Raw genomic sequence first — 23,661 nt, forward strand, 5'->3', positions numbered from 1 at the left:
AATAAAGGAGGAAAGTAAAAAAAAAAAGTACTTTTGAGTGGAAAAAGAGAAAAACAAGTATAACCGTATTACTTTTTGATGGGCCAATTACTCAAATAGGGAAAATTTAAACAATGTAGCAATAAAAATGAAACAACCATTAAAGAAAAATGTAGCAACTAAAAAAAAGAAACCGAAGTTAGATTTTTCACCATACATGAGGCCATGAGTAAATTTCTTTTTTCGTCATATACCCTGGCACTTTTCAAAATTCGCCATATACCAAAAAAAAAAAAACTTCAAAATCCATAGCGTGCCCCTAATGACTAACTACTATCAATATTTTTAGTAAGTAATCAATTTTTTTAGTAATTAATTCCTAATTATTTTATGAAATCCTAATTAACCCATACCCCATGTTTAACCCGTTTATTACTCTAATTAATTAACATTGAAACACCACCTATTCCCTAAGAAGAGGAAAGAGAGTAAAGGGGGGGGGGGAGAGATAAAAAGGGCAACAAATGGTGTTTTAATGGTGGGTGGTCAATTTATGTTAATGACTCAAATAGAGTTAAAATAAGGTTTAGTGTTAGAATTATGGTTAGTGACTAAAAATATTGACGATCGTTTTAGAAGATAATGAGAGTTATATGATGAATTTTGAAAAGTGCAAATGTATATGATGAAATAAAAAATTATGTAGCTTAGGTACAATACGACTAAGTACAGGCTTGACAAATCCTTGTATAGCTTCTTCAGTTTCTCGATACAAAGAAAGCTGACCAGCAATAGTTTTGAATGTTCTTTTTTTTTTTTTACGCTTTTTATTATTAGATAAAGCGCATAAATCTCGCGATAGGTGCCATAAAATGTGAACTTGAGATGAAAATATAATCTCTTTGGAAACTTTTATTTAGTCAACCTTCAAACATTTAATGAATTTCGATCGTACCAGTCAATATAGGAGAGTTTCAAAAACTTACAAATCCAAAAAAGATTTCATCCTAAAACCAATTGATGATATTAGTAGTAACTCCAATCCTCAAGCTTATTAGATTAAATATTTCTCTCCTCATTTCTCAAATTCAATTAAAAACACCATTTACACTCGCATATGACATGTTTTCGGGATGTCAACAATTTCAATTCTAGAAATTAAAATTCCAACATTCAACTCCAATTCATTTCTTTAGAATATATACGGAGACCTTAAACAGGGATTACATTGTTGAAACATAATTACGACTTGTTTCAAAAGCAAAGGGATTGGATTACATTGTTGAAACACTTTTTTCATGAGGCAAAACTCATAAATTCCTCATCAAATTCTAGTCTCTCCATTACATGAGGTTTAAGACAAACCTCTAAATCTAGACTTCCCCCTCCTTCACGTCCAGGATTAGCTGTCACCTTCCCATCATCCTTATTAGCATATCCTGCTAATATCGCCACCGCTTTACCAAGCCCAAATTCAGGCCCATACATATCAAATCTTGCGGAACCAGCTATCAACACACTATTGGGCTTATAGTACGCAGAAGTTGTACCTGTTTGGGCCACAAAAGGAGCCTTGGCCCAATTATTTATAAACTCTCTGATTTCACCTTCATTCTTGGCCTTTACACTTTGATGAACCAATAATGCAGCCCAACCCAAATCACGGCCCAAAAGCTCGCCCACTTTGCAAGTACCTTGGGCTCCAGCTAGATAATTTCCAAAGCAGTCTTCGGAGAATATTGGGCTAACCCGTGCCCGCCAATTTATGGCCAAAGAACAATTTGTCTCGAATTCGGGTTGCAAATTTCGGGCACGTGTGATGGACCTCCATAAAAACGCTGATAATGCTTGAAAGGATGATATTGATATATTATTATGAATACTGCATTCTTTATTAACTTTAGCCTTTAGCGTTGAAATTGCCTTTGGTGTGAAATGAAATATTCTCTCTCTTAGTCGTTCAGGGTCGAACCTCGCTACAAACTCTTCTGGTTCAAGGTATGGCAACTTGAGGATTGGACCGTATCCTTCTGGAAAAAAGGGCTTGTATATTGGCTTTCTAGAGATTTTGACATTCATGGATGAATCTGCATTCAGTAGTAGAAATATAAGTGTTTATTTGTTGCAAATTCTGAAGTGCTAGTTTTCCAGAGCTATAATTATCTTCTTTCAAATTCATTTTTCCCACTAAAAAATGTGTAAAACAAAATGTGTGAGGGAGCATTTAAATTTGAAGCACTGTGGAGATTTTACTTAGACTCTAGTTCTAGACTGAAGTGAACTGAACATAAAATAATTATTTTGTATGAACTAAGTTGAACTAAACTGTATTGTACGGAATTGAATTAAACTAAATTATCAAAACTGCCTTAAAATAAATTTGAGAGAAAACTAACTAAATTTTATTGAATTACTACTGAGTTGAATTGAATTTTCCTGAACGGAACTAAACTTTCGCTCAACTAAACTGAACTTAATTTGTCTGAACTGGTTCACTCCAAAAAAACAAAGCATTATTCTTTTAGTACATTTCAAATATACTACTGCATATTTCCAAAGAAGAAACTCACTAATTTTTCAATAAAAAATCAAACGTGTAAGAGTATAAATTCAAGTATTGCGAATAAATATAAAGCAAGTCAATAAAAAGATGGAGAAGTATCCAATATCATGTACTTACTCATATTATTTATATTTCATAGGTATTCACCGGTAGTATTTGATCACTTGATAAGACTCTTACCTTTATCAAATACTTAAGGTTTTATGTTTGTGGGTGTCTAAATAAAGGACGAAGCCCAATTAAATTTGATCTCACATCCATTGTCATGCAACCAATCTCAGGAATATAAGAAAGGTAGGGCTCACATGCATGGGACCAACCTAATGCGTCGCATACCAACCTTCCACTATATATTTTTTCCACTTGATAACAAAATAGAGGTAACTTTATCTAATTAACAAACACATATATGTTGCAATTCTCTCTATTCTCTACTCTTGCTGAGCCATCTGGCGTAAGCATCGAAAAGGGTTCGTCCGAAAACCCCCCAAGTTAATCTTCTTGTTTTAGAGGTGACTGTCTATTTGGAGATTCGAACCACCAATCATCACACTCACATTTGATTAATCAAGTCCTACTTGCTAATTATATCCACAATAAGGGTGTAAACGAGACGAGACAAGTTACAAGCTATTAGAGATTGACTCGAGATCACTTGACTCGAGTTAGCTTGATTCGAGATGTCAACGAGTCGAGTTAAGAAACTCGATACTGGACCCGAAAAACTCGTGATAAACTCAAATACACAATTATCTATAGCAAGATCAGATAACTATAAATTTGACATATTTTCTACCTTATGGTTGCTTTGAAACTGACACAATTGCAAGCTACTCAAGATCTACTCGGTCAGAACCTGACACGAGTGAGCTCGACTCAAAATGCTAACGAGTAGAGTCAAGGTAGCCCAAACTCGATCATAACTCGCATCATTCACACTCCTAATCCACACTACTGTTTTTAGCAAAAACAGGGTTCAAATCTCAATAAACTCCTAAATCTTTCCCCTACTCTCAAATTGACCTGACCTGTAAATGTCTGAGCAATAAATTATGAGCCTTGATATGTAGATAAGGTATCTCTCATATGTATTCATTAAAAAAATCTAAATAAGTTCGATCTACATATAGAAAACCAAAAAAAAAAAAAAAACATTGCTTGTACTCTCACGTCACGTATGGTAGTTGGTTATAAATGATGGTAGAGAATGAATATTTATGTAAATTTGTGAAGAAAATCATTGTTCATTTCCATGGTAATGCTAATTTATCAAAGTGTCTATTTTTGTTCTTAAATATTCAATCCCATCCAATACCACCTTGTAGGTGGTAATGAGTGATATTGAAAGTTGCTTTCTGTTAGAGATATGAGATATAATCAATGTGGAAAATATACTTAATAATATCAATATGGAAAATATAACATGCATATATTTTCCAATACTGATTATATCTCATATCTCTTAACACTTTCCTTTGGAGAGAAAATACAAGTTTAGGGGTGAGATTGTCTCCCCATGGAGATTTTAAGGATACTTCCCTTATAACCTTAAACTTAAAATTCATTCCTATTACCAATATTTATTAGTGACTACCAAACGGGTCATCAAGTTATATACTCCCTCCGTTTCATTTTATAGTTTCCCTATTTCCTTTTGGGTGTCTCAAAATATTATTTTCAACTTTTTAACATTACTTTTTATTCTCTCTTCACCTTTATACATGGGTTTTTAACACCTTCATTTGATATTCGTTCAATCTCATTAGTTGTGTATAACAAAACACATTTTTTTTACTTTATCTCTTTTTTTTTTACATGCTCACCCTTTCATTTATGACAATAATTTCAAAAAACACAACTTCTAATATAAGTACATAATAATAATAATTCTTTCCTTAATTCTCGTACCCAAAGTAAAACGAGAACTATAAAATGAGACGGAGAGAGTATATAAAAAGATCTAAAAGACTTGATAAAAATACCAGATATGGATTCGTCCGGTGTGAAACTCTTGTCTTGATCTCCATCCTTCAACTGTAGAAAAACCTCAGACAAGGTCGAGATAAAATGCCACAAAGACGTACCATCTGCTACAGAATGGTTCATGGTAAATCCGATGAAGACACCATCACGAAGCTCCGTTACTTGGACGGACAAAAGTGGCCTTGTATGACCATCATGATTGACGGTTCTTTCACCAAGATCAAAGAAAGATGGTACGGTCGGATGGACGTCGACCGACGAGAGAAGATCAGCAAGTGTAAGTTCTATACTAGCATGGATCAGGCGAGCTCCTTTGCCGTTGATGCAATCAACGTAGACCCAACTAGCATGTTCATCATGGAACTTTTGAGTAACAAGTTTTCCAGCTAAAGGGAAGAAATGTACAAGAGAGAGTGACAAAGAGTTTCTAAACTTGTGTAGGAAATTAAGGGTGTTTTTAGGTTTAGCATGGAAAAGTAAACCTTTCTGCATAGGGTCTAAAGATAAGAAGAAAAGATCAGCTGGAGCTAAGTAGTATGGTTGTTTTGAGGGTTCAACTTCATGTTTGGGTTTGATAAAACATTCTGAAATTACTTTGATTTGGCTAGTTTGTTGGTGAGAGTTCTCCATTTTTAATAGATAAGAAAAAAACTTTTGAACTGCTCTCGCACAGAATCAACCAAGAGACCCTTACAAGTGAGATGGGATCCCAGGTCTTGCCGTTAAACTTTAGTTTCTAGGCGTACATAATGATTTTATAGCTCTTGATGATTCACTCCCCAATCATTCACGTTAGAACGTAGCCGATGTCGGCAGTCGTCTATTCGTTTGAAATCCGAACGATTGGTACTCGCAAGTCGCGAGGTGTTAAAATATTAATATTGGTATGGTGGATGGTAGCCAAAATATTATTATTATTATTATTTGATTTGATAAGAGGAGTCTAGAAGAGGCGATTTATTTGGTTTTTGTGCTTATGTCATCAATCATTAGAGATGTCAATCCAGTCCGGATCTAATTCGAGTCTGTTCCGATTCGAAGGAAAAAATCTGAGTCGACTTTGACAAAAGGGTGATTCGACTTCGACCCCTTTTAAAAAGTCCGACTCCGAGTCGGAGGAGGGTCGGAGTCGGATCTCATAAAATAATCCGACATCCGAATCCAACTCCAACTTTGAGTCAATCAATCCAACTCCGACAAAAACCATCAATCCTTTAAGTCAATTAATGTTTAATTTATGTATAATCTGACTTCGACTTTTAGTCAACTATATTATATAGGATTTTACCATTGAAGAAATTATTGTTTATAATAATGGTAATATTTGAATTATTTATATTATATAAGATTTCCATATGATTATAAGAATAAATTATAATGATTAGATTATTGTATTATAGAAGACTATTCTATTACAAAAAATGGGCAGAAAAATAAGTCTGATCTGGTTCGGAGTCAGATGTTCGGATTTTGAGTCGGATATTCGGATTTGAAGTCGGATCGGATGTCGGAGATGGACTAGGATTTAAAATCCGACTTCTTGTAGGGTCGAAGTCGGATTATGCATAATTCGGTCCAAGTCCGTCCCGTTGCCATTCCTATCAACCACAAAACAAACACTGAAGATCCGTATCTTATACTCTCGATTTTCTAGAGCTTTTCTTATTAACAACAATATATCAATGGAAGGAGGAAAGAGATTAAGAGAGTATGAAAACTAAATTTTGTTTTTAATTCAAATATAAAAGAAAAACGACTTTTGTGGGAGAATATAAAATTACGAGTATGTTCTTCTAATTTTATTTTTCAATTTTTATAAGAAAAAAGTAAATTAAAATAAGTTTAAAGAAAGACTAAATAATGTATTATAAAGTATTCAAATAAGCAAAAATAAAGTTTGACGCATTTAAAAATAAGTTTCACTAAATGACAATAAGTTCAGATAATATCTAATAAGTTTATATATATTTAATTTTATATTAGTTTAGATAGTGCGCATAAATCTCGCAATAGGTGCCTTAAAATGTGACCTTGAGATGAAAACATAATTTCTTATAAATTAAGTAGGGACGTAGGGCAGTGTTTAGAAACTTGTAATTTATTTAGTCAACCTACAGATATTAAATGGATTTCGATCGTACCCGTTAATATAGGAGAGTTTCAACAACTTACAAATCCAAAAAAGATTCCATCCTAAAACCAATTGATGATATGAGTAATAGCTCCAATCCTCAAGCTTATTAAATTAATTATATCTCTCCTCATTTTTCAAATTCAATTAAAAACACCATTTACAATCACATGTGAAATGTATGCGGGATCTCAATAATTTCAATTCTAGAAATTAAAATCCAAACATCCAACTCCAATTCAGTTGTTTAGAATATGAACACCTTAAACAAAGAGTACATTGTTAGAAACATAATTGCTACTTGTTTCTAAATCAAAGGGATTGGATTACATTGTTGAAACATTTTTTTTCATGAGGCGAAACTCATAAATTCCTCATCATATTCTAGTCTCTCCATTATCTCAGGTTTAAGACAAACCTCTAAATCTACACTCCCCCCTCCTTCACGTCCAGGGTTAGCTGTCACCTTTCCATCATCCTTATTAGCATACCCTGCTAATATCGCCACCGCTTTACCAAGGCCAAATTCAGGCCCATACATATCAAATCTTGCGGAACCAGCTATCAACACACTATTGGGCTTATAGTACGCTGCAGTTGAACCTGTTTGGGCCACAAAAGGAGCCTTGGCCCAATTGTTTAAAAACTCTCTGATTTCACCTTCATTTTGAGCATTGACACGTTGATGAACCAATAATGCAGCCCAACCTAAACCACGGCCCAAAAGCTCGCCCACTTTGCAAGTACCTTGGGCCCCAACTAGATAATTTCCAAAGCAGTCTTCGGAAAATGTTGGGCTAACTCGGGCCCGCCAATTTATGGTCAAAGAACAATTGGTCTCAAAATCGGGCTGTAAATTTCGGGCACGTGTGATGGACCTCCATAGAAACGCTGATAATGCTTGAAAGGATGATATTGATATATTATCATGAATATTGCATTCTTCATTAGCTTTAGCCTTTAGCATTGAAATTGCCTTTGGTGTGAAATGGAATATTCTTTCTCTTAGTCGTCCAGGGTCGAACCTAGCTACAAACTCTTCCGGTTCAAGGTAAGGCAGCTTGAGGATTGGACCGTATCCTTCTGGAAAAAAAGGCTTGTATATTGGCTTTCTAGAGATTTTGACATTCATGGACGAATCTGCATTCAATAATTGAAATATAAGTGTTTTTGTTGCAAATTCTTAGGTGCTAGTTTTCCAGAGCTGTAATTATTTTCTTTCAAATTTTTTTTCCACTGAAAAATGTGCAAAAAAAAAAAAAAGTGAGAGAGAGCATTTAAATATAAAGCATTATGGAGATTTTTCTTAGACTTTAGTTGTGGACTGAAGTGAACCGAACATAACTTAATTAATTTATATGAGCTAAGATGGACAAAACTGAATTATATTGAATTGAAGTAAACGAAATTGTCAGAATTGACTTAAAATTTAAGGGAAAACTAACAAAATTTTTCTGAACTGAATTGTATTGAATTTTCTTGAATTGAACTAAACTTTTGATGAACTGATGAACTAAACTTAATTTGTTTGAATTGATTTAGTCCAAAAGAACAAAGCATTATTCCTTTAGTATATTTCAAATATATAATCGCATATTTCAAAAGAAAGGAACTCATAAATTTTTCAATTAAAAATCAAACGTGTAAGAGTATATATTCAAGTATTGCGAATAAAAATAAAGCAAGTCAATAAAAAGCAAGATGGAGAAGTATCCAATATCGTGTACTTATAAAAAAAATTGATACAGTCAAAACCTAGCCTCCCCTCTCCTTTTCTCTCTCTAAAATCCTAGCCTCCCTTACCCCTTCTTCATCAATTAGGGGGCTGTCATGGATGTTTTCATCCATGGTAAGCCCTTTTTTCCCTTTTATTTTCAGTTTTTAGTTCATTTTCTTTTTTTGTTCAATAAATTAGTATCTCTTTATGAGATTTTCTCAAACCCTTTTATGGGGTTTTTAGTTTCTGTTTTGGAAATCTCTTTCTCCCCTATGGGAGTTGTGAGTATGTTTTTAGGTATGAGAAATTATTCTCATTGGTTGAAGTTCGAGATTCAACCTGAAGAATTAGGGTTTCACAACTTCTGTAAAATTATGGAAGACTATTGGAGTACGTTCATCCCAAAATTTCCGCATCTGCAGATCGTATGCCGAACCAGAGCGAACTCACAGATTGCATTGCTTCAGATGAAGATTTTTTATAAGGCAAAATTAAGTCAAATCTGCGATGTTTACATTTCTAGGGTGATATGTATTTCTATTAGAATTTTATGTTTTTCAGAAATGACTTGTAAGTGCCGTTTGGCGAAATATTAATGAAATCCCTTTTCTTTCAAAAAAAAAAAATATCGTGTACTTACTGATACTATTTATATTATGTACTCCCTCTGTTCTTTTTTATCTTTCTCACTTAGGTGTTGTTTGGTTGGAAGCTATTTTCCTTGGAAATACAAATTCCTAGGAAATACATTATGGGTGTTGTGTTTGGTTGGAGGGAAATGGAAGAAGCATTGGAAATACAAATTCCAAGGGAAATAGAATTTCTCATGAAACATGGGAAATCACTCACCAAGCCCCCCCTTGGTGAGTAATTTCCTAGGAAATGTAATTTCTTATGGTGTCAACCAAACAATTTTGTCTAATTCCTAGGAAATTAACAAGGGAAAGAATTTCCCATGAAATGTAAATTCCCATAGGAAATTACTTCCCATGTGAACCAAACGAGGCCTTAGAATCTTGACACTATTCATGCATAGAGAGAATCTTCTCAAATGTTCTCAATTTATAAGAAAAAACATAGTCATGTGGGGTCTTGTTTGATTCGTCTCAATTAGTACTTTATTAAAATTCAATCGTTATAATTTTTACTAATACATAATGAAAGATATTTAAGTTTTAAAACGTGCATTGGCAAACGTGCAAAGTCAAAGTAGGAATGATAAAAAAAAAACAGAGGGAGTATTAACCAAGTAGTATTTGATTATTTGACAAGACTCTTACCTTTATCAAATACTTGAGGTTTTTGGTTTGTTGGTGTCTAAATAAAAGACAAAACCCAATTAAATTTGATCTCACAGCCATTGTCATGCAACCAAGTCCAGGAATATAAGTAAAGGTAGGGCTCACATGGGACGACCTTATGCGTCTCATATCAACCTTCCACTATATATCTTCCACTTGATAACAAAATAGAAGTAACTTCATCTAATTAGCAAACACATACATGTTGCAATGCTCTCCATTCTCTAGCTTTAGCCATCTGAAGTAAGCTTCGAAAAGGATTCGTCCGAAAACCCCCCAAGTTAATCTTCTTGTTTTGGAGGTGACTGTCTATTTGGAGATTCGAACCACCACTCATGACACTCACATTTGATTAATCAAGTCCTACTTGCTAATTATATCCACAATAGGGGTGTAAATGAGACGAGACAACTCGCAAGCTATTTGATATTGACTCGAGATCACTTGACTCGAGTGAGCTTGATTCGAGATGTCGACGAGTCGAGTTAAGCAACTCGATACTGGACCCGAAAACTCGTGATAAACTCAAATACACAATTATATTTAGCAAAATAACTAATAAATTTGACATATTTTCTGCCTTATGGTTGCTTTGAAACTGACACACTTGCAAGCTACTCAAGATCTACTCGGTCAGAACTCGACACGAGTGAGCTCGACTCGAAATGCTTACGAGTAGAGTCGAGGTAGCCCCAAACTCAAATGTGACTCGTATCATTTACACCCCTAATCCATACTACTGTTTTTAGCTAAAACAGGGTTCGAATCTTGCAATAAACCCATTTATCTTCCCCTTAATCTCAAATTGACCTGACCTATAAATGTCTAAACAGTAAACTATGAGCCTTGATATGTAGATATGGTATTTCTCATAACCATAAAAAAAATCTCATATGTACTCATTGAAAAAAAAATCTAAATAAGTTCGATCTACATATAGAAAACCAAAAAAAAAAAAAAAAACATCACTTGTATTCTCACGCCTGTTTGGTAGTTGATTATAAATGATGGTAATGAGAGAATGAATATTTATGTAAATTTGCGAAGAAAATCATTGTTCATTTTCATGGTAATGCTAATTTATCGTAAAGTGCTTATTTTTGTTCTTAAATATTCATTCTCATCCGATACTCCATCCGTTTCCTAAAGATCTTTCCACTTACTATTCCTACAGATACCAAGGAAAATCAAGTTGTGTGGGGCATGATGTGAGTAAAGTAGGAGAGAGAAGGAGGTTAAGATAAATAAGCAAATAAAAAGGTCTTAAAGTAGGAGAGAGAAAGGGAGTAAAATTGAATTAATAATGTAATGGTGGACCATATGATAGTGACATGAGAGGGTAAATAGGAAAATTTGTTTTGCCAAATAAGGAATAAAGCAAAAGAGGGAAGATCTTTTGAAAACACCCTTAAACGGAAAGAGGGAAGATCTTTAGGAAATGGAGGGAGTACCACCTTGTAGGTTGTAATGAGTGATAATGAAAGTTGCTTCCTTTTGGAGAAAAAATACAAGCTTAGGGATGATATTGTCTCCCTGTGGAAATTTTAAGGGTGCTTCACTTATAACCTTACACTTAAAATTCATTTCTATTACCAATATTTATTAACGACTACCAAACAGGTCGTCAAGGTATATACTCCCTCCGTCCCATTTTATAGTTCCGCTATTCCATTTTGGGTGTCCCAAAATGTTGTTCCCATTTTACTTGTTTTCATTTTTTGACATCACTTTTTATCCTCTCCCCACTTTTTCACATGGGTTTTTGACACCTTCATTTAATGTTCTTTCAATCTCATTGGTTGTGTATAATAAAACACACTTTTTACTTTCTCTCTTCTCTTTTAACATGCTCACCATTTAATGTTCTAATTTTTGTTCATTTTTTTATGACAACACTTACAAAAAACACAATAATTTCTAATACAAGTACATCATAAAAATCTATACTACTCCCTCCGTCCCATAATATAAGTCCTGATTCTATTTTTACACGGGAATTAAGGTAAAGTGGAATCTTGTTTTATTTTGGATAAAAATATTCATTTTTATTGGGAAACACTTACATTATTATATCTTTGTAACAAAAAATAAAAACTGAACATTAATGTTGCATGGTTTAATGTGTAGAGGAGTTGAATGGGGTAGAATATTCCATTTTGTCATTAATTATAGTGCATTGGAAGCTGAAATTATGAGAACATTTTGAGAATAAATTATTTTCATGAGGGTATTTTGGGTATAATTATTGATTGAAAATAGAAATAGGACTTATACTTTGGGATACCTTATAAGGAAACATGACTTATATTATGGGACGGAGGGAGTAATATATTAAAAGGCGTTCCTAAACCAGGAACGGTGCCACGTAGCGCTCTCCCTATGTTCATTTTATTCCATGTAATCCACATATAACAAAAAAAATTGGGAATTGCATAGTGTAGGATTCAATCTCATAATTTCAAGTTTATATACTAAAGTTTTAACCACTAGACCAAGTGATATTTAGTCATTTAGTGTTATCATTTCAAAGTATAATATTAATAATTGAAAATTTTCCTTACCCGAGCCATAGCTCGGGCCTAATAATTATTCCCTCTGTTTCAAATTATAAGGCATTATAACTAAAAAAATTTGTTTCAAAATATAAGGCATTCTACAATACCAATGTAAGATTAAATGCAACTTTATACTATCAAGATAAGCTTATAGGTTATTTTGTATTATCAATACAATATTTAATGTCAATTCTTGTTACCCATACAAATCCAACTAAAATTAACTAAATTCCTAATTTTTGTGAAAAAACCTTAAACGACTTATATTTTGAAACGGAGGGAGTAGTTATTTTCTTAATTCTCGTGCCCAAAGTAAATCGAGAACTATTAAATAGGACGGAGAGAGTATATAAAAAAAATCCTAAAAGATCTGATAAAAAAAATACCAGATATAGATTCGTCCGGTGTGAAGCTCTTGTCTTGATCTCCATCCTTCAACTGTAGAAAAACCTCAGACAAGGTTGAGATAAAATGCCACAAAGACGTACCATCTGCTACAGAATGGTTCATCGTAAATCCGATGAAGACACCATCAAGAAGCTCAGTCACTTGGACGGATAAAAGTGCCCTACTATGGCCATCATGATTAACTGTTCTTTCACCAAGATCAAAGAAAGATGATACGATCGGATGGACGTCAGCCGACGAGAGAAGATCAGCAAGTATAAGGTCTACAGTAGCATGGATGAGGCGAGCTCCATCTCCATTAATGCAATCAACGTAGACCCAACTAGCATGTTCATCATGGAACTTTTGGGTAACAAGTTTTCCAGCTAAAGGGAAGAAATGTACAAGAGAGAGTGACAAAGAGTTTTTAAGTTTGTGTAGGAAATTAAGGATGTTTTTAGGTTTTGCATGGAAAAGTAAACCTTTTTGCATAGGGTCTAAAGATAAGAACATAAGATCAACTGGAGCTAAGTAGTATGGTTGTTTTGAAGGTTCAACTTCATGTTTGGGTTTAATAAAACATTCTGAAATTACTTTGATTTGGCTAGTTTGTTGGTGAGAGTTCTCCATTTTTTTCTTTTTATCTAAAGTTAAGACATTACAAGGAAAAAGAGTTTATGGCAACAGACGTATATGGCACAGTTTAAATAGTGTTAGTGGAGGAAAAGGAAATCAGACAGTGTGGAGTGGAGTGGCCGAGTGGGGGGTGTTTGCGTGGTTGAGGCATGAGGGAAATGTAAAAATCCTTTTTTTTTGACCTCTATCATCATTGAGGTTGAGTGGGAAGATGAGGATAATAAATTTATGATGATGGGAGATGAGGAGATGGGGTAAATTGATGTGGATAATAAATTCACAATTGACACTTGGAAAAAGAGGGAGTGGATTGACTGTTAAAGAGCTATTGGGAGAAAGGTAGGACAACTTCTTATGTGGAAAACGAGAAACATGGAGTAGAAAAAAGACAAATAGAAAAACTTTGAACACAAAAACTAATAATAGAAAAATTAGTTCTTCCATTCCAAAAATAGCAAAAAAAAAAAAAAAAAAAAACTAATAAAGGAGCGTTTAAATATAGGTATATATGAAGTATGGATTTGAAACGGGCTAAACAAACCCATAACAAAAATAAATATGGATGAACTATAAAGAAACCAGAAGGAGTATATAATTTTTTATATAGAAAAAATCATCTGGGCTACTCTTGCATTGTCGCAGAGGGACCATATCACTCCGCATAGGTTCTTTACAAGTCAGACACTTTCTTCCAGCGTCCAACCTCCCCCTATCTCCTTAAATCCCAAGCAAATATTTGGGATAAGAATTGAACTCTAGCAGAGCCATTTCAGAAAAATTTGGGGTTTTATAATGGATCCACAATCCAATATTTTCAATGACTAGTTTATTTTTTTATATTAAAATTAGCTGAAAAAATTATGAGCTTACTTAAATACTTTAATGTTATTTTCATTTTCAGCAAAGAGACACCTTAATTATGACAAAATAGTAAAGATATACATAAAATTAAAATAATATATATGAAAAGCACACAGATTAGGGGCAAGATTTTAGATTGACAAATGACAAATGTATAAATTTTTTCCATCTAGCTAAACTCATAGAACCTAACAAGAAAAAAATATATATGGCCTCATAAAATTGGGTGCCCTCGCTCTGCTTGTGCTTCTGAGATCCATATGATCCCTAAAATTCGCTAAAGAATATTGATAGCCTACCACTTGAGTCAACCCCAAACCTAGTGTTGTATAGTAGCCATCATAAATGAGGATGTATATTTCTTCAAGAGTAGTGTTATTTATATATATATTTTTAAGGTAAGATGAAATCTCTTGTAAGGAAGGAGGAAAATTGAGAATTCCTCCTGATAAGGGGTGAGACTCAATCCCAATATCTTTGAAATCAAAAGTAATGTCAATACCAATAAGTTATCACCTACTGCCCGTAATTATTTCATTGATTACAGACTTCATTCATAATACGGTTACAGACTTCATTCATAATACATTATTCAGTATCCATACATGTATGATCATAAAGATAGATAGCAACTTTTCGAGGATTATATGATTGTTGCTTTCCACTCTGTGTGATATTGCATAATTGAGCTTACTTTTTTCCTTTAGAAGTCCTGAATGATAGTTACATACATTTTCTCTTTCCAATACTATCTTTTAAGTTTTTTCCTCTCTTTTCGCTTTACATGTTGGTGCAGCCGTGCAGGTAATCAAGTATTACAAGTTTCATTTTTGGTGAGAACAGAGTAGTTTTTAGGTTAGACGTTTCACCCATGGCTCGAACATCCAGGCCACGTTCAGACCATGGCTCGAAGTCCTGGTGGGTGGATGTGACTAGGGGTGCTTATCGAGCGAGCCGAGCCCGAATAGCACTGGGCTCGGCTCGAGCTCGTTTATAATTTCCCAGGCTCGGCTCGGCTCGTGAGCTCGCCGAGCTTGGGAGAGCCGAGCTCGAGCTCGGCTCGTGATGGAAATTTGGGGCTCGAGCTCGGCTCGCGAGCTTGTTTAGGCTCGACTCGCGAGCTCGTTTAGGCTCGGCTCGCGAGCTCGTTTAGGCTCGACTCGCGAGCTCGTTTAGGCTCGGCTCGCGAGCTCGTTTAGGCTCGGCTTGCGAGCTCGCTTAGGCTCGGCTCGCGAGCTCGTTTAGGCTCGACTAATGAGCACCCATCATATGCTTTTATAACTTGATTTCCCTCTTAGCATTGCTAAGATTTCAATGTGGGACTTCATGGTTTGTTAAAAAAAAACAAACTCACTATCCCCATTTCAATGTGGAACTTTATGTTTTGTTTAAGATAAACAAACTCATTCTACATATGCTTATATAACTTGGAATCCATGTTTTGTTAAGAAAACAAACTCATTATACCCTTGTTTTGTTTACATATGCTTTTATAACTTGGAATCCCTCCTAGCATTGTTAAAATTTCAATGTGGGACTCCATGTTTTGCTAAAGAAAAAATTATCAAATATTTTAAGGATTAAATAATCAACTATTTAAAATTATACTTCATTCCCTCTATGAAGAAAATAAAGTATAGTTTTTGTTTCCCAACCAAGGAGATACAAAATTAAACTTTAAGTTGAAGTAATGAATAGTAGCTATTTATAAAGAAAATAAGGTTGATCCTTGTTTTCTTAACCAATGTGGGACTTTAGTGCCTAGTGGAGTAGAGGTGAAGTTGGATCACAAATTAAAATATATAATTTGCAATCTAAATTAAAATATAAATTAGTATTAAATTTTTTTAATATAAAATATTTTTTTAAAAAGAATATTTTTTTTAATATAAAATAATAAACGAGCTGCTCACGAGCTTTACGAGCCGAGCTTTGCCTAGCTCGGCTCGGCTCGTTTAAGTCTCGAGCCGAGCTTTGACCGAGCTTTGACCGAGCCGAGCCCGAGCTGCTCGCGAGCTTGTCAGGCTCATTATCACCCCTAGATGTGACAATGGGTTGTGGTGGCAGGAGGTGGATGGTGGTGGAGTGAGGTGACTTGTGGTGGGGTGGTGGTTTAGGAAAAAAGAAAGAAAATGTAAAAAATGTAATTCAACTTTTTTTAGAACGATTTTGAATAATTTTGAGACGATGAATAAAAGTTCATTTTTTGAAGCAATACTATCTTACCTTGCCTATCAAAAAAATACTTGGATAACAAAGGGATTCTTCAAATGATGTAACTTTGTGAGTAATATAGAATATTTAAGTGTTATACTTCCTCCGTTTTTTTAGATGTTACACTTTCTATTTTAGGAAGTTTTAAATTAGATATTACACTTTTATTTGGATAATAACTTCTCTCTATCTCTCTCTTATCACAGGTTCATATGAGATCCTTTTGTTTTTCATTCTCTCTATCTCTCTCCTCTCCAAAAATTACCTAAGAGTCCGTAATTTGAAAAATATAACATTTAAAAAATACAGAGGAAGTATATTAAACCAGTAAAAATTTTGAGGTTCACGCTTTCTCCTTTGTACTTCTCAAACCTATCTTTATTTGACAGAGTCTAGCTTCAACCAATCAGCTCCCTCAGGCCTCAGTTAAGTCAGTCCATTACAAAGTGTTGCTCTCGTTAGTCATCACACAAAAATGGGACTATTCCAATCGTTTCTAGTATTTCCTACGAATATCACATGAATGATTTTATGCTTCAAGAATGATCTCACAAGTGACGTGAGACGTCTACACTCTACACTCTACACTCTACACTCTACACTCTACACCACTAGTCTAAACAACTTGGTCTTCCTTTGTATTCTTCCACTGCTGCAAAGATATGTTTTTCACGACTTATTAATCCCTATGTGATATGTCCCTATCTTTCCAGCTAGATTTTTCAGTCATGCGTAGGGATCTCCATTTTTGTAACTTCACTGTATCATTAATTCATTATATGATACTCTTTTTTTTTTATTATTGTTACATTTTTTAAAATGGTTGTTTTTTTTAAACTTTTTTTTAATAAAGTATTTATTTTTCTCTCTTGATGTCAAATTCTAAAATCTTTGACCAAATATTCTCATTAATATCTACCAAAAAACATACCCACGTGAAATCTTGTTAGGTTCGCCTCAATATATATTTTCATAATATCAACTTTTTATATTTCTTTTAATAATATAAAATCGAAGATATTAAAGGGAAAGTTGTATCTTAAATTCTGTACAAAAAAAAACCAGCACAAAATAATGAAACGGAGGGAGTACTAAATACTTGTTTTCCACCAAAATAATACTCCTTTTTCACCAAAAAATATTCTTTTTTTTTTTACTATTTCTCATTATATTAATTTGAATAAATAAAAAAATACACCCTTAAAAGTGACATTGACTAAATTCTTGTGTGACAGTGATACACAATATAGTAATAAAAAAACAGAGGCAGTAAGTGATGACCTCACAAGTCATACCTTCTATATCTCTATTATATAAGCCAAGGGAGGAGGTGTGGTGTCCTCTTTTGAAGTGACCAAAATACCCTTAATGATCTAATTAATGGAATGAAAAATATTACAAAAGCAAATCATTAAAAAATTCTCATTCCAACTCATTTAAAACAAGTTTAAAATGATATATGCATCAAATACTTCAATCAAAAAATAAATGGACAAAATATTTAACCTTATAAAAAAAGATGGCATACATAACGTGTACATGAAAAGTCTGAACATTCACTACCTTTGATACTCTTTAATTCAGTTAAACCAACTCATTATTTTTGTTCTTTTTGTTCAATATTCATTCACAAAAACATAATGTTAACAATCACTCACAACCTTTTTATTTTTTTTACATTAGCGAATTAATATATCTAAATTCATCTAAATGTTGAATTTTTCACATTTAAGTTTAGTCATAAATAAAATACGAATGGAGTATCTAATAGAATAACAAATTTTGAAATTAACGCACGCATCGCGTGCATATGAAGGCTAGTCCTTCTATATGTTCAGCTATCTAAGATTTAGTTAAATACACCTTTTTCTTGATCATTGTTTTGCGATACAACGGTCAATTTGATCCTATTCGGCTATCTACCCTACATTCATATTTCAAAAAATACTGCCTCTTGTTTCATCCTCCGTCAAAAGACTGAAGAGAGAACTGTCTTCATCATCATGTCTCTTGCCTTTACTACTATCATTCGCTTGAGATACAGCTGGTGCTTCTGATACCGATGGAGCAGTCTTCTTTACAGCTATGAAAGCAACTCTCTTGTTCGACGTATAATTAGGCTTAGATGAGCTCGAAATCGAGGAAGTCATTGAACTAGCAACCGAACTGTCTTCCAACGGGATACTTTCATTTGGTTTTAACACGTTTCCGGAGCCTTGTTCAGGCGATGAAGGCATTTGAGTTCGCTCGGTATGATGGTCTTTGTATTCGTTGGACATTGGTGGTGGTGATTCAGGACTGTTCCTCTTGGAGTTCGAGAGACTATCTTCACCCTCTTTGTTTACATCAGCTTTCTTAGAATCAAATTCATCATCTAAGAGAAATAAGCATGTAAACACAAAGTAAAAAAGAGAGAAGATCAGATATCAAAGATGATGGAATTCAGTGTGACTCAAAAACATTGCACTTCAACTGTAATTAACATACATGTATATACATTGCATATTTTTTTTATTTCACCCAAAAAAAATATAGAAGTCCGGATCTCAAAGATAGGCTAAAAACATTCAAATTACCCAATACCGCCGTTTTTTCCCTGGCTAAATAAGTGGTTGATTTACAGATTTTTTAGTGTGTAAGGACATTGGATGAAAAGAAAAGAAACAATGTACAGAGGTCACTGACGAGGTGGGGAAGTTACCTCCAAGAAAAGAGCCAATACTACGATACTTCACAGATGTTCCCAGAGTTTGTACTGTTTCTGAACTTCCTCCTTGATTTATATTGCTTTTAACAGATGTTTCTACCAACACAAATTTATCTGTTTTCCACACACCCTCCAAGACCAGAACTTCCTCCTCCTCCATTGTAGGATGATACTCACGGAAAACCTAAATCATTATTAGTCATTGAGCTCAATAGAGATGCAAAGCTCCTCGAAAAAGAAGCAGAAGACTGAAACAAAGAAACTGTGATGATGCAACATGTTACCTCTATTCCATCTTGAGTTATTTTTATGGACTGTTTCTTCTGAGCATGGGAAGAGACTTCATTGAACACAGAAATAACATCCAGTAGCATCTGTATCATGCAGAAACATCAGCTACTAAGACAGGGATAGAATTTTGCAGAAGTATAACTCGAACTTTCAACTGAAATGGTGAAATCAATATACAAGCATTAACAACCAACTGAAAATTGATTGAAAAGGCTCTGCACAGATCGTTAACCATTATCACCAAGACCTGGCTTTCTCATACCCAAACTTCACCTCCTCTACACACAATGCAGTATGCACCTACTTAGCAATTCGAATAGTAAATACTCTCTCCATTTCTTTAATATATGTACTCTTTCTATTCTGGATAGCCTCTATTTAGCTCTTTCTCTCCTTACCCGTTTATTTACAGCAACAAACTTTCTAACTGACTATTTAGGGACTCCCACTAGTACCCTCAGTCACTGACTCTTGAAGGATGATCTGAACTAATTGTCCCCACTCCAATGCTCCTTTCCCTTTTTTCTGGCACAAGTAAAGAGAACTGGTGGTTTGGGTGAGTTCTCTTCTCTGCAGTGGTCCACAAAAACCATTTTGTGTTCCGTATATTAATGAAACAGAATCAAGAAATACAACTCAAATTTGATTTCTAGTATCGGTAAACAAAACATTGGAAGCCAACTGGTTACAAGTAAAAGTGGCACAACATTCTGCTGTCTAAGAGTATGTACAATGGGGCTCTCCAACTAGCTCTCCAACTAGCTCTCCAAGGAGAGAGAAAATGGAGAGCCACCTCTTACCCAACAATGGGGCTCTTGGGTGTGTCTTGGGTGTCTCTCCATGGAGACACTTTGCCAAAGAGCTCTTGGGGAGATACCATTTGGGTTGATGGAGAGATGGCTCTCCAATGTGTGGGACCCACTTTTTATTGTAATTACTTCAATTCTTTTTTCTTCATGCAACCATTTAATGATCTTTTCTATAAAAATTATAAAAAAGATGGTAATAATTATTATGCCAACAAGTATAATTTTCCTTTATCTATAAAATGAGCCTAATATTGGATATTTAAAAATTAGTTTTTCATGTTGTAGGTTAATTCTTCATTCCATGCCAAATTTATGAAAATTAAATATTAGCACTCATAATTATATTGTTTTTTAAAAATTCTACTTTGCTTAAATTATGAAAAAGATTAATTTGTAATTATATTTAATTTACATGAATAACTTAATTTATACAACTTTGATCATAATATGAAATGAGGTTCATTTATTGACATGGGGACCACAAAATAATGAAAAGTTGAATGGAGAGCTCTTTAAAGGGTTTTATTGTTGTTGGGTGTTTTTACACATGGCTCTTGAGAGTAGCTTGAAGAGAGAGAATAGGAGAAAGAGTGTGGAGAGCTAGTTGGAGAGACACCAACCAACCATTGTACATGCTCTAAGAGATTTTGTAAATAATATTATGGCCAGTAACTCAATGTACCAAACCATTGGATCCAATAATGAATTTAGACAAGCTTTAGGCGACATATTAAACATACTAAAAGTTCAAAGAACATAAACAGACTCTTACCTGCTGAACCAAAACTCTGACGCGAGCAAGAAGAGCAAGAATCATTACAGAGAACCCCATGAAAAATGAACGGGCAAGCAGAGTAGATATTTCGCTGTAAGAAAGTCAAGGGAGAACCCATATATTTTTGTGGTTGTCATTAATTCATCAACCAAAAAGACCCTACTTGAGCAGAAAACACGAATTAGTGCACTTTGCATGTAAGCTGACAAGATACAATCATTAATTTCAGAGATTCATCTAAGCAAAACACAAAGGATGCGTAGCTGCCTTCAGCATCGGCTCAACCATCTGCAGCACCAAAATTGACAACAGTATAAGAACATGTCATTAACAAGTAACTATTGAGTAGCTGTATCATGTATGGCACCATATTAAAATACAGTAAAGTTTCAGAGAAAGAGCTAATTTTTTCGAGGAAGAGAAAGCCTAGCAGATGATAGGTAAATTCAAGAATATAGTAAATTGTACATCAAATGCACAGCGTCAATTCAAAGTTAAAACAAGGCTTCATATTCACATAGCTACAATTAAGAAAAAACAAGTATAGATTTCATGGGTAGAGCCCCACCCTCACCCTACTCTCTTCTGAAAAAATAAAGAAAGAAAAATAGGTAACTTGCAGGGGTGAGGGAGCAGGGAAGAATCTAAGATAACACGACATGAGGGGTGGGGAGAGGAAGAAAGAGAGACAGACGACATATTATTTCACACCTCGGAAAGCAGGCGTGCTGCCCCATGAAGACGTTCCATGAAATTGAATCTTCCACTGTCACATTTCCTCCTCTTCAAACTATGAAGAAAAGGATGGAAAATGTTGTTTATATACATTGGCTACAAGTAGTAAAATAAACAACTATCTTTTCTTCTCCCAAGCAACATCAATTTTTGGTGACTAAAGGTCTCTTCTCTTCAACTTATTTATACTAAATTTATCTTGTTTAGTCTAAACTTGTCTTTAGATCATTCCTTTAAAAGAGAATTATGGCTACTTCCAATATATGGTAGCAACAATAGACGCTTTTGAGGTTTCTTCAGCAGATCTACTCGTAAAATATTCTTCAAAGTTATAATACTTTACAGGAAGGAAAACTCCTCGTCAAAATTCTTCCCTAAATTTTCACTTACATGAAAAATAAGAATATATAAAATCAAGCTGAACATACACAGCTCCCTTACCTTTCCAGAAGATGTGCCTTTTGTTTGGCTTTTCTTCCAGTGAATACATTAAAACATGAATCTAAAAGCTCCTCCATGTGAATTGAATGAAAAAGCTTTAGATTCCTTCTTACCTATATCACAAGGAAATGCAAAGTAGTGATGGTAACAAAAGGTAAAAATCAGTAGCATGAATTTGATATGTATAAACTACAAAAACGACAAACATGATCCAACAAACCAAAATAAAAATAAACGAAATTTGTAGACATAGCAACATTTAGCAGAAGAACCTTTAATAGATATTGAAAATAGGAGCATCTCCGATGCTGATTCTTGTTTTTATATATGATCCGGTCAAGAATCCCGGATTCTGCTTGCAACTGACAGAGAAAAGACTTCAGCCTTTCCTCAAGGACTTCAACTTCAACCTGTGCAGCCATTGAGCTCAGCACAAACAATTCCTCACATGAACGAACCTAAGAAGTATAAATGAACGATAATGCATTAGCATCTCACAAGGTCCAGAATGATCATAAGCCTTGGAAATTTGAATACTTCATAAAATTAGGCTCCTAAATCAGTATTATCACAAACTAAGTTAATGCATACACAATTCCACAGTTCATAAGCTAATAACTACTTCCTCCATCCTTCTATAATTGCAACTTTTTTACCATTGCACTATTCATATCCTAACGTACCGTTGATTATGTTTATTTCTAACATACATCAAGTAAATGTTATCATATAATATGTTATCGGATTAGTGTCAATGTATATTTTCACAATAACTAACCACTAATTCATGTTTGATTGACTAACTTTAGTTTAATTACTCAAACTAATAGACAGATAAATATGAGTATGACATGAAACTTGAAGAAATACAATACATACAGAAACCAAGAAGAAAAGAATGACTGCTCTCAGCTTGACAAAATTAAGACAAGCAGTAACGAAATTCGGTGACGGCTTGAAACTTTCACGCTCGCACCGTTGAGGGACGAGCTGCTGGTTCTGGTGCGAGCCGTGAGACGGTGTAAGAAAGTGAGCTAGGAAGGAATTAAAACAATCAACACATTGCTCGCTCAAATGATGTAATCTAACCTTCCAACTATTTAAAGAATTTTAACAATTTCAAACATCAAGCAAGAACAGCAAGTTTGTCACACCCATAAACTTTAACCAAAATTTAACAATTTAATACATATCTTCATGATTGAAATCTGAAATTTATAAAGTTAGATTGAAGAAACTTAAATTTACCTTTGGCTCCGGGGACCCGAGGGCGGCGGCGATGGGCAACGAGTGGTCGTGGACGGTGGTGGAAAAGTGGTCGTGGACGGCGGTGGGACGGTTGAGCCGTGGAGGATCGCCTGCGGACCTGCGGTGTGATCTTTCTTAGGGTTTGAAGTTGGAGAAAGGTAGAGACATGAGACAATAGAGAGAGAAATAATAGCTTAGTTGGTTAGAGCCTAGAGCAAAACCAATGGTTACACGACTCTGTTTTCCTACCCCAACTACTTATTCTAAACTACTTATTTTTGTAACCCCAATGACTGTAAAAAAATAAAAAATACTAGATAATACTATT

At 34.3% G+C, this 23,661-nt stretch overlaps 3 protein-coding genes across 5 annotated transcripts; all 3 read right to left on the minus strand.

The window, feature by feature from the left end:
• Positions 1 to 1,030: 1,030 nt before the first annotated feature.
• Positions 1,031 to 5,346, minus strand: LOC104904906 (uncharacterized acetyltransferase At3g50280). Its single transcript, XM_010693326.3, has 2 exons — positions 4,525 to 5,346; positions 1,031 to 2,066 (listed from the first exon to the last, which is right to left on the minus strand). The coding sequence occupies exons 1-2, from the start codon at positions 5,153 to 5,155 to the stop codon at positions 1,276 to 1,278; spliced, it is 1,422 nt and encodes a 473-aa protein (XP_010691628.1). The 5' UTR covers positions 5,156 to 5,346; the 3' UTR covers positions 1,031 to 1,275.
• A 1,386-nt stretch (positions 5,347 to 6,732) lies between these two features.
• LOC104904904 (hypothetical protein) lies at positions 6,733 to 13,441 on the minus strand. Its single transcript, XM_010693325.4, has 2 exons — positions 12,616 to 13,441; positions 6,733 to 7,796 (listed from the first exon to the last, which is right to left on the minus strand). The coding sequence occupies exons 1-2, from the start codon at positions 13,244 to 13,246 to the stop codon at positions 7,006 to 7,008; spliced, it is 1,422 nt and encodes a 473-aa protein (XP_010691627.1). The 5' UTR covers positions 13,247 to 13,441; the 3' UTR covers positions 6,733 to 7,005.
• A 4,597-nt stretch (positions 13,442 to 18,038) lies between these two features.
• LOC104904907 (hypothetical protein) lies at positions 18,039 to 23,572 on the minus strand. 3 transcript variants are annotated; one of them, XM_010693327.4, is made up of 9 exons: positions 23,334 to 23,572; positions 22,358 to 22,543; positions 22,086 to 22,198; positions 21,621 to 21,699; positions 21,169 to 21,197; positions 20,907 to 21,000; positions 19,319 to 19,408; positions 19,029 to 19,218; positions 18,039 to 18,701 (listed from the first exon to the last, which is right to left on the minus strand). In XM_010693327.4, the coding sequence occupies exons 2-9, from the start codon at positions 22,505 to 22,507 to the stop codon at positions 18,265 to 18,267; spliced, it is 1,182 nt and encodes a 393-aa protein (XP_010691629.1). In that variant the 5' UTR covers positions 22,508 to 22,543; positions 23,334 to 23,572; the 3' UTR covers positions 18,039 to 18,264. The 3 variants fall into 3 exon arrangements, with proteins under 3 accessions (XP_010691629.1, XP_048492126.1, XP_048492124.1); XM_048636169.2 differs by having other exon boundaries at positions 22,086 to 22,113; positions 22,358 to 22,495; positions 23,334 to 23,571; XM_048636167.2 differs by lacking the exons at positions 21,621 to 21,699; positions 22,086 to 22,198 and having other exon boundaries at positions 23,334 to 23,571.
• Positions 23,573 to 23,661: the final 89 nt, after the last annotated feature.

Source organism: Beta vulgaris, chromosome 9 (genome assembly GCF_026745355.1).
Source record: "Beta vulgaris subsp. vulgaris cultivar EL10 chromosome 9, EL10.2, whole genome shotgun sequence".
Classification (NCBI taxonomy): domain Eukaryota; kingdom Viridiplantae; phylum Streptophyta; class Magnoliopsida; order Caryophyllales; family Amaranthaceae; genus Beta; species Beta vulgaris.